Below are 11,595 nucleotides of genomic sequence, written 5' to 3'. Positions count from 1 at the left end.
TTGTGCGTACAACGTTTTCTGGATTTGTGCGTACGCCATGTTTTAGGAGGAAATCCACTCAAATCTTTGTACATGAGGCCCCTGGTCACTCCGAGAGCAAACCTCAACATCTTCATTTTCGCCACCTCCAGTTCTGCTTCCTGTTGTCTCTTCAGTGCCACTGTCTCTAATCCGTACATCATGGCTGGCCTCACCACTGTCTTATAAACTTTGCCCTTCATCCGAGCAGAGACTCTTCTGTCACATAACACGCCTGACACCTTCCTCCACCCGTTCCAACCTGCTTGGACTCGTTTCTTCACTTCCTGATCACACTCACCATTGCTCACGACTGTTGACCCCAAGTATTTAAAGTCCTCCACCCTTGCTATCTCTTCTCCCTGTAGCCTCACTCTTCCCCCACCACCTCTCTCATTCATGCACATATATTCTGTCTTACTTCGGCTAATCTTCATTCCTCTCCTTTCCAGTGCATGCCTCCATCTTTCTAACTGTTCCTCCATCTGCTCCCTGCTTTCACTGCAGATCACAATGTCATCTGCAAACATCATGGTCCACGGGGATTCCAGTCTAACCTCATCTGTCAGCCTATCCATCACCGCTGCAAACAAGAAGGGGCTCAGGGCTGATCCCTGATGCAGTCCCACTTCCACCTTAAATTCGTCTGTCACACCTACAGGACACCTCACCACTGTTCTGCTGGCCTCGTACATGTCCTGTATTATTCTAACATACTTCTCTGCCACTCCATACTTCCGCATACAGTACCACAGTTCCTCTCTGGGTACTCTGTCATAGGCTTTCTCTAGATCTACAAAGACACAATGTAGCTCCTTCTGACCTTCTCTGTACTTTTCCATCAACATCCTCAAGGCAAATAATGCATCTGTGGTACTCTTTCTAGGCATGAAACCATACTGTTGCTCGCAAATACTCACTTCTGTCCTGAGTCTAGCCTCCACTACTCTATCCCATAACTTCATTTTGTGGCTCATCAACTTCATTCCTCTATAGTTCCCATAGCTCTGCACATCACCATTGTTCATAAAAATGGGCACCAGCACACTTTTCCTCCATTCCTCAGGCATCTTCTCACGCGCTAGAATTCTATTGAACAAGCTGGTCAAAAACTCCACAGCCACCTCTCCTAGATGCTTCCATACCTCCACAGGAATGTCATCAGGACCAACTTTCCATTTTTCATCCTATTCAATGCCTTTTCTAACTTCCCCCTTACTTTCCTCATTCATCAACTCCTCAAAGTATTCTTTCCATCTATCTAGCACACTAATGGCACCAGTCAACATATTTCCATCTCTATCCTTAATCACCCTAACCTGCTGCACATCCTTCCCATGTCTATTCCTCTGTCTGGCCAACCTGTATAGATCCTTTTCTCCTTCTTCAGTGTCCAAGCTGGCATACATGTCATAATATGCCTCTTGTTTGGCCTTTGCCACCTCTACCTTTGCCCTGTGTCGCATCTCAATGTATTCCTTACACCTCTCCTCGGTCCTCTCAGTGTCCCACTTCTTCTTAGCTAACCTTTTTCCTTGTATGATTTCCTGTACTTTGAGGTTCCACCACCAAGTCTCCTTCTCTCCTTTCCTGTCAGAAGATACACCAAGTACTCTCCTGCCTGCCTCTCTAATCACCTTGGCTACAGTGGTCCAGTCTTCTGAAAGCTCCTCCTGTCCACCGAGAGCCTGTCTCACCTCTTCCCGAAAAGCTGCACAACACTCGATCTGTCTCAGCTTCCACCACACTCTGCCTTTGTCTTCCTAATCTTCCTCCCCAACACCAGAGTCATTTTACACACCACCATCCTATGCTGTCTAGCCACACTCTCCCCTACCACAACCTTACAGTTGGTAACCTCCTTCAGATTACATCGTCTGCACAAAATGTAATCCACCTGCGTGCTTCTACCTCCGCTCTTGTAGGTCACCCTATGTTCCTGTCTCTTCTGGGAAAAATTGTTCACTACAGCCATTTGCATCCTTTTTGCAAAGTGTACCACCATCTGTCCCTCCAACATTGACAACAAGACAACATTGAGTGTATAATTTTAAATACAATAGGTTACACAGTAGCGTAGGACCGTGCTTTATTCTACTTTCGTTTTAGAAATGAAAATTTAAAATCAAACCGTTATTCAACTTTTTCTTACTCGTTCCAGACAAAAATAAAATCAAGATGTATTTCAATTTTGTTTTTTATATTTTAAAACGAAAATCAAATAACCAGTCGTTTTTAAAATTTTCATGACCTCCATACGTTATACACAATTACCAAAAGAGACACGGACCTCATACCAATTTTTACTGCAATTGTGACAAACGTAGGTTAATGACATTGTAGGTAGCGATCTGATTTACGTTTATTTGTGAAACCGTTGGAACGGAACTCCATCACAAACCTTAAAAAAAACAGCCGAGGATTCCTTTCCCGGACAAGATAGGGAGCCTTTTTGAAACGCTATTATACGACAGTCCTGATCAATTCTCCCCATACTGTATATGTTCATCGCGATATTAATAGTTTTATACTGCAAATAACTGAGACATGACACTTCTACAAATTCAAAAGGAAAGCGATGTTTGGTTTTACTTCCGGTGTGAAAGGTCACAACAAGATGGCTCGGTCCAGGCGCAGCCATGCCAAAAACAAGGCTTGTGTTATACTTGGAGGATTTTCAGGTATTTGAGCAATACTTGTATGTTTTAGCTTGTTGAGTCTGTAAATTATAAACGAAGAAAATATATTCATCATTTAATAGATAGATTAAATATATATATTTTTGGGTGGGGCGCTACAACAATGATTTTACCACTGCTTTTTTGTTTCCACGACTCTTTTTTTTTTTTTTTGCAGTGTTGTCCTTGAAGTTTAACTCGGACACGAATTCTGAACACCAGTTGTACGTGAAGGAGCACAAAATTCGGGCAGAGGCAAAGTCCCACCGTCCGTTCGACAGGACGTTGTTTGTCCTCAACATCCCACCTTACTGCTCTGAGGTACAACAGCAGTCACCAGTGAGAAGTTACGCTCGAGTTTGCGAGTGAATGAATACCGAGAGATATGTGTGTGCAATCGCAATGGTGTCAGAGCAGTGGTGTTATTTATTTAAATAAATGGTGGGTCATCAACCACATACTGTACCGAGAAAACTACAGTACTGTCCCCCGCCGCCATATTTACTTTGCAGTAACAATGGATGAAATCACACAGGAAAATCAAATATTCTTTCAAAAACCATACAACAATACAATTGTAGCTATCAGGTAGATGAGCAGTTTTTAAAATGTTTTATTTTATTTTTTTTGCTCCTGTTTTGTGCAGTCACTTGTTACTCTGAAGAATTAATATAGGGTTTTATTATAACTTCCCCAAAGAAATATATATTCCATATGCCATTTATCTCCACTACGCTCATGCGCATACAGTTTCAAAATATAAACAGCACGTTTGACACCTGTTTTAAATTGTAACTATACCGCAAACTATGATCCCAAAATATTTTAATATAATTTTAAACAAATTTTACATTACCTGTAAAAATAAATGGCTTACAGGTTATTTGATTTCTTAAAAAATGCAGGGACGCTGGCTTGTATGTCGTTGTTTTGCAACCGTTAACAATAGTAATTGTCAAGCAATAATGAGACCGTTATTTTTGCTGAAACCCTGGATTTAAAGTTGGCTACTTTCCGACTTGCAGAGATCTTAGTCTTGAGTGAACATATCTCCTTGAGACCAATTCCTACTTTCCCATTAGCCATGGTTTTGGTGCCTTCTTTTTTTCCCTCTTTGTTTTAAATGTTTATAAGCTTTTTTTCCCTTTGTTTTTAAATGCTTTTAATCATGTAAAGCACATTGAGTTACCATGTGTATGAAATGCGCTATATAAATAAATTTGCTCCGCTTTGCTTTACTTCTCGTGAAATCTTAGGGTGTTACAGAAACGGCACAAAAACACGCCAAGATCCACAAATTGATGCATTCAGGAATAGCTAAACGCCAATGGGTGGAGGTACACTGTAGTTTAGATTTTTTATTTTTTTTATTTGTTTGGGCAAACACACGGGTGTTTGTCACGACAACTTTACTTAAACATTAACATTAAGCTCACATTCACGGCATATAGGAGATCTGTGCATTTATACTGTACTTGCATTGACAGATATCGTATCAGATTTTTTTATCCACATTTTGAAGAGGCCTAATTCCATTCTGAAGATATCATATCATATCACACATGTGTGTATGTGTGTCTTTACTCTTCCATAACACGTGTCTGAAATTTCGAGACACTTGAGTGCAAAAAATAAAAATAAATTGCACCATGCAATGTAAATCCAGCCTAAAACACACTGAAAGAACCCCCCAAAAATTGTGTGTCATTCAGGATGTCGTCAAGGAATTGTTCTCACAGTTTGGCTCTGTTGAGTCCGTGGAGTTGGGTGACAACCCGGGCTCCTTCTACCAGTCTGGGCCCAAACTGTCTAGATTTTTCAAACCGGCTGAAAAACAGGTAGAGCAAAAGTGTTGTTGTTGTTATCATCATCATCGTGTTCTACAAATGTCACTCTTCTGACCTCATGCAATTCCTCTCTGAATTCTTTCTTTCAGGGTTTCAAAGTTGGTTACATTGTGTTCCATAGCCCCTCCAGTATTGCAGCAGCTAAATCACACCCCTATAACGTGCCTTTGGTGGTCTGCTCAACACAGCGTACGGTTAAGACTGGAGTACAAAGTGAGTTACGTTTCAGCATTAACTCCACAATGGGTCTTCATTGTGACATAAAGAAAGAAAACTACCTGTACCTTTTATACTTTTTCTTTAAATTCTTATTGTCTGACCTGTGCATGGCATTTTAGAATGGATTCAACAGTACAAAGACTCATTTGTTCAGCCGGAGACTCTGAAAAATGTAGTCGACAATTTCATGAAGAACTTTGACACGATGAAAGAAAAAGTAAGTACTATTCTATTGCATGTTACAAACCAATTGCCTGACCGTAATGCATTTGTTTACTTTTGTCCCAGGAAGAGGAGCGCCTGAAGCAGGAGGCGGAGCAACAAAAAGAGGATGAGGAGGGCTGGGTGAAAGTCACCAGGGGGCAGAAGGGCAACAAGGCACGTCCCCACAGCGAGGCTGCCAACCAAAAGGCCCTGCAGAAGGAGATGGGGAAGAAGAAGAGGAAGGAGCTCGTGAACTTCTACTCTTGGCAGCATAAAAACACCCAGAAAGAACGTAAGTTTTAATTTTTTTCAAAATCATCAATGGGCCTCTGGGGGGAATTTTTAGGATTATAGTGCTGTTCACTTTTTCTGTTTTGAAAACAAATAACTGATTGTTCAATATTTTGGTTTCAGATATTGCTGAACTCAGGAAAAAGTTTGAGGAGGACAAACAAAGAATAGCGCTCCTAAGGGCTCAAAGAAAGTTCAGACCGTATTAAAGAACCATTGTATGTACCTGTATATGCTCAGTTTACTTGACAAACCTGGATGTTGCTTATTTTATCATCATTCTGCTCTTGCACACCACAATATATAATTTACATTGGCAAATACATTTTAGTTAGTGGTATGTGGAACAAGATTCTGTACAGTGGAAACATCAAAGTAACTGTTACATAACTGTCATTCCATCCCAGGTAGGCTTCAATCATGTATAACTTGTCACATGTTCATGCCATAAAGGAAAGTTTAGAATTTTAAACGTACAATTTATCTAAATCTAGGCTGAAACTGAATGTTCATTAGGAGAGTAATTTAGCAGATACATTCAGTTCCTTCACTGTAGCTGTTCTGATTTTATTTTGAATGTCAATATCTCATTTATCTCAAACTGTACCTTTTGGCTCCATCTTGCCCACTTTTGACCTATTTCCATGTGTACAGTGCCTTGTGTGCTATATAATTAAAATTGAATTGAAGCCATTTTTTTTCCCATATGGGTTAAACAAGATTTTATTGTAGACTTGAAACACTTGAAATGTTCAGTTTTGTTTTCTCAAATTACATTTATAAATTTTGGACAAGGCAGCAAATCCATGTAATATTCTTAGTTACTGAAATAGGATTTGAATAACATTGCATTCAGATGGAACAAATTATGCAATTTTTATTTGAAAGGGAGACTTCTCTGGAGAATATTTCTTTGATTACAAAGTAGAAGCTTCCTTTGATGTACTGTAGAAAGACAGTTCAGTCTGCAATTGGCCTGTGGTAAGCAACTTTGGATTTAGTTCAGTCGCTTGAGCGCTGTTTTAAGATGAACTCTGACTCTCACAGAAACACTTCCACTGTTGAAGCCATTCCTGAACCAGACCTGTACTTCGTCGAATGAGAACAATGACTAACAAACAGCATATTGATTAATACTACATGACCAAATGGGGACAATAAATCAAACAAGGCCTGAGGGCTAAGTGAAATGTTTATTATGATATTGCATCTTCGACTCGGGCATCAGAAGCTCGTGTTGCCTTTTGCTTGTGACACATCCTGTTGCTCAGACACAATACCACCAGCAGCAGCAGCAGTGTTGTCGTTGCGCAGATGCCAGAGACAATAAATACTGTGGCTTTATACACTGAGGACGAGACAGCGTTATTAACCAATTAGATTAACCATTACATGGCATGAGCTGGACTCACTCTTGTTCTGCTGAACACATGGATCATCCTCAATTTGTGTGTTATTTTGATGCAGCATTAAAGGGCCTAAAGAGACCAGCTGGGTGGGATGCGTTTCAGATGAAGCCCCTCTTTTCTGTCTCTCACCATCAGATGCTGTTGGGGGGGGGGGGGGGGAGAATAGGAACATTTTATTGTGGCTGCAGTGGTTTACCACTGCAACATACAAAAATATTAGGCCCCCGTCATAGTGCAATTCTAATCCATTACAAACTATAAAAGCAGTACTGGTTAGAACTGCTGGGCATCAACAAAGTACAAATACTTGTTAATAGTACTTAAGTAGATTCCCCCCCTCCCCACCCAGGTAGTTGTACTGCGAGTATTTTTACTTTTACTCCCTATATTTGAAAACAGATGCATACTCCTTACAATGTCTCAATAGGCTCGTTTGTCTTTTTTCCAACCTTCGCACATAATGTAAACGCTTGTAAATAAAAAGAAGTGAGGTCAACTGGGTTTAAGATCGTGATTGGGATATTGGCGTCTTATCAGGCAGGAGACGGACAGCAGAGACATGGTGGACTATGAAACTGAGCAATAATGACAGCAAGTTGCAAATCTGAAAAGCTGTTTGATAAACATGCTTAAAGGCATTTAAACAAAGTGCTGGAGTTTTTTTTTTTATAAATACAATTTTCTGTCAGTATTTCCCTTTGAATACAAATGAATAGTCTCCAAATATAGGTTGTCAGCCTCCTTGACTAATAGTCTGTATCGGCCCTGAAAAATATGAGGGATGCTAAATTTTCTTGATCAACTACAGGGAAAATTAGCAGCCAAGTAGTCTATATTTATTTTTAAATTAGGATTTTTCTTTCTGAATGTTCTGAACTGCTGTTCCAATGCTTGTGTTGTACAGCATTGCGTAGAATAAAATAACTAGCCAAGAACTGCACCAGATATACAGATGACAGTTTTGTGCCGTTACACTGCGTTTTTGTATAGCATTTCTATAACTGCAAGTTGATATTAATGGTATTAAAAGGTGGATTAAGTCAGATAAGTCCCCCCTGGAGACTCTGGTACCAAATTCACAGCCGGTCACTGAATTATACCAGTCCCAATTGCATGCCGCATGACAGTAGATGTATAGTACTTACAAATGGCACAGCGTTGTTCACAGTCAACATCCTCTGTGCAGATTTCCACCCAACAATAGAAGTATATCTAAGAAATTACAAAACGAAATAGGCCAAAAAGGGTGTGAGGAAATCAATAACATGGTTCTACTTTTCAGAAATAAACATGTACGTATTTGAGTGGCTTACTTCCTCTACACTTGGCTGGCCTTTTTTCACAAAGGCAAAGGTCTTGACATCAAATCTCCTGACTTGGGAATGGGAATACGTTTTGCCCTGGCTGTCCACAGGGATCGAACTTCTGGAGTCATCCAGGTGGTTAGGACATCTATCCAGGAGGAGGAATTTAAGTTATCAGCTGCTATGCATTACTCCACAGCCCCAATTTTTAACTGTCAGTTCTTTACCCGTCGTAGAGAAGCATCCACACAGAGTGTCGAGATGTTGGGTAGGCGAAGCAATCCCTTACATGCAGGGAAAGTGTGGGATCTGGTGATGGTTGGGCGATGGAGATTTCCACATACACCGTTTCACGTAATGGCAACGTCAGTGGAAGTTGGTCCTCAGGAAAGTAACATGTAAAGGATGCATCTAGATAGAGGAACAAATGCTCCAAAAGGGTTTGTTGTTCACAGGAGTGCCAAACTCTACACGTTTTATTTACCTGTGGCTATCCTCATCTGCACTCTGATGGTTCCCAGAGCAACCACAGGCGGCGGGTTGGTGACTGCGTACATTGAACGTAGATTTACTGCACGCCTTGCAGCGGACGCTTCATATTCACACTCAACCTGAAGACTTAAAATTAAAAAAAAATTAAAAATAGGTCACCACTGACTGCAGATTCCCGTGCAGAAGAATGCAAAGGGTGCGATATAAATTACCTAAATGAAGAGTGGTTTGCTCTATTTGGATCAAGGAGCTCCTCCACCTCTAACTCATAGACGACAACATCTCCATTGACCTGAAGGCAGGTGGAGTCATTTATTAAGATAAATTACACCCGTAACTTAGTGATGTTGAAGGAAAATGTGTAGGATAACAGAATGAACTGTATGTTGCAGAGGTGTTAAAATAGTCCTACTCCACCCACAGCAACTGGTAATGTAATTGAGTGTGGTGAAAAGGTTAACAGATTTGCAGTCAGGGAAAGTGCATGACCTTTGTTTTAACCCCACAGGCCGTGATGTGAATCTTAAAGACGGCAGTGTCTGAGGTGGTGATCAAAGGGACGCAGCGTGGCTGATCCTTGACTGTGAGGCTACTCGGATGCGTAAGCGGGTCCGTCTCGGTGGTTTTTACAGCGAACACAAAGTGTCCATCCAGAGAGCAGGCTGGAGAAGGTGCCGGCACAGAAAAGTGAAAACTCTTTACATACGAAAATCAAATTGCAACAATGTTGCCAAACATTTCTAAAAGCTTACAGTTGAGTCTGTAGTAGCATACTGAATCTGTGGCATCGTAGCAACATCCCTGATCGGAGCAGGAATCTGGAGACATTCTTTCGTGGCCACATTTCACTCTGAGGTCTTTGGGAATGGCACACTTTCCATGGAATTCTGGAATAGATGTATTTTGCACAATTTCCCCCAAAAAAATAAATAAATAAATGTACCGGTATTACCAGACAACTAGGAACCCTTTATTGCTCAGTGACAGTTTTTTTTTTTTTGTCAATGTCTTTATGTCTCAAAAGTGCTCTCTGTCAATTGACTGTCTGCTGTCATACTAGAGCGGCTCCAACTACCAGAGACAAATTCCTTGTGTATTTTGGACATACTTGGCAAATAAAGATGATTCTGATTAAGCCACATTTCCACCAAGTAGGAAGTTAAGACCAATCTTAAAATTTGGGACAGTAAACTCTGATCTGGCTTGCGTTTCCACCACAAACAAAATGAGTAATGCAGACTGACAGAGCTATAACAATATTTCATCCCATTAGATGGTTCATGTGTACCTACTGTTTTGGGGAAATAAAAGAATACAAATCTGCTCAGTGATAGAGAGTGCGAGGTGAGCCCTCAGTCAGCTCATCTGCACTCACTTGTTGGTGAGAGTGCCATCCACTCCCTGGGTCTTACTGTCAGAGGACAGCTGATGTTTACCCTGAACCAACCAACCTCTCCTGCCAGCTGGACTTGCAGCGGGATGACGACTTTACTGCCCTAAGGATTAAAAGTCATCGATCACCAGATAAGAGTTATACAAACCATCCATTTCACACGGTAACTTATGGTTCATTCCATGAACACATTCAAATCGTGATCTTGCAAAGTTTGATTAAGTTGGACATACATTCCCAGGTGCAGTGTCCATTTTTTACACCATCATGGAAAAACTTAATTTATTCCAGTAGTTCCATTCAAAAAGTGAAACTCATTACAAAGATTCACTGCACACCAAGTAAAGGTATTTCATGATTTTCTTTTATAATTTGGATTATAGTTCACAGCCAACAAACACCCCAATTTAACCATCAGGAAATTTTAATATTACAAATGTAACAATACAGACGTTTAATATAGAAACTAGGTTACTGTACAAATTCGGCCTGCTGAAAAGTATGCAAGTCAAAGTCATTGTGTTTCATGGATCTATATTGTGTAAAAGTTTCACTTTCTGAATTGAACTATTGAAATGCATTTTAAATTACAATTTATTGAGCAACAGTGCTTTACCTTCACTTGAGCGTAGCAGCTGTCATACTTGCTGAAGAAGAAGAGGCTCTGGTTGTTCTGTCTGCCCATTTTCACTCCACACGAGTTCTCGGACTGAGCCACCGCGAGTGTTGCCCCCGTTTTGTCTGACAGAAGAACAAAGACAACCCAATTTCAAAGTCACGTGAGTAGTAGGTTGTTGATTTGATTTGAGTATCCAAATCTGGCAATCTCACCTCTTACACGAATATTACTGTTGACCTGGGAGCCAAACACAGCTTTTATTCCCCTCTGAGAGCAGCTGACTCTGGGCAAGGCAAGACTTTGTCTCTGAGATGGCGTTGAGCCCTTTTCGGTACACCGACAGAGTTGAACGTTGAAGAGCAAAATAACAGAAATCAAAATTTTTTTTACAAAATTACAATTCATCTCTTTGTAGCTTGGATGCTTTGTCTTTCATTCGCTCTGCCCACTCCAAACTATGTGGTTCACTCGTTGAAGCATGCAGGCAGGTATCACGTGACAGCCCAATTAGCTTTAATTGCTTAGGAGCCTGCTGGAGCCCACAACCAGAGACAAGCGTAAACCCTGGACTACTAATCTTCATCAAAGTAATAATGGCCCAAATGTGACAATGGCTCCCACTTCTAGACTTATATATAGCAACAATGACTTCAAAGGTAACCTTGCTGCATATATTTATGCCAGTCAACACTATGCGTGAAAATGACGACAAAACATTCATTGCTTATTTTTTCTTTTTAAAAAAAAATAATAATTAGAGAACCTGCTATATTTATTGCTGTTATTTAGCTATTATTTCTTAAAATTAATTAATTAGTGTAAAATGTATGTATTTATTTATTTATGAGCTGAGGGTAATTATAAATCCTAATTGGGTGAAAAATATTTTTTTGAAAATAAAATAAAATATATAAAATTTTACATAAAACAAAATATTAGCAAAATAAGCAATTTGACCTTAATTTGATTTGATAGTTGGTTGATCCATTATAATTACATTAAGTGTAAATAGTCAAGAGGAGTATCTATTGCATACATCTTTTTGTCATAAAATGCAAGAATATTAAAATAAATATTTGAACAGTTTTATTGTGTTAAATAGTTGGTAAATTAATCGTATA

The 11,595-nt window shown here is 39.9% G+C and overlaps 2 protein-coding genes across 2 annotated transcripts; one reads left to right on the top strand and one right to left on the bottom strand.

Moving 5' to 3' along the window:
- The first annotated feature begins 2,569 nt into the window (after positions 1-2,569).
- On the top strand, positions 2,570-5,950 carry rrp7a (ribosomal RNA processing 7 homolog A). Its single transcript, XM_061748663.1, has 7 exons — positions 2,570-2,699; positions 2,875-3,017; positions 4,409-4,534; positions 4,633-4,756; positions 4,882-4,979; positions 5,051-5,258; positions 5,381-5,950. The coding sequence occupies exons 1-7, from the start codon at positions 2,597-2,599 to the stop codon at positions 5,464-5,466; spliced, it is 888 nt and encodes a 295-aa protein (XP_061604647.1). The 5' UTR covers positions 2,570-2,596; the 3' UTR covers positions 5,467-5,950.
- A 97-nt stretch (positions 5,951-6,047) lies between these two features.
- LOC133465647 (zona pellucida sperm-binding protein 4-like) lies at positions 6,048-11,051 on the bottom strand. Its single transcript, XM_061748661.1, has 12 exons — positions 10,687-11,051; positions 10,472-10,596; positions 9,838-9,958; positions 9,215-9,349; positions 8,952-9,124; positions 8,675-8,754; positions 8,455-8,588; positions 8,198-8,381; positions 7,980-8,118; positions 7,812-7,878; positions 6,670-6,804; positions 6,048-6,605 (listed from the first exon to the last, which is right to left on the bottom strand). The coding sequence occupies exons 1-12, from the start codon at positions 10,877-10,879 to the stop codon at positions 6,454-6,456; spliced, it is 1,638 nt and encodes a 545-aa protein (XP_061604645.1). The 5' UTR covers positions 10,880-11,051; the 3' UTR covers positions 6,048-6,453.
- Between the last annotated feature and the right edge of the window lie 544 nt (positions 11,052-11,595).

This window comes from Phyllopteryx taeniolatus, chromosome 16, assembly GCF_024500385.1.
Source record: "Phyllopteryx taeniolatus isolate TA_2022b chromosome 16, UOR_Ptae_1.2, whole genome shotgun sequence".
In the NCBI taxonomy this organism is placed as follows: domain Eukaryota; kingdom Metazoa; phylum Chordata; class Actinopteri; order Syngnathiformes; family Syngnathidae; genus Phyllopteryx; species Phyllopteryx taeniolatus.
Note: the sequence above shows the minus strand (reverse complement) of the source record. Positions and strands in the feature narration are given on the sequence as shown.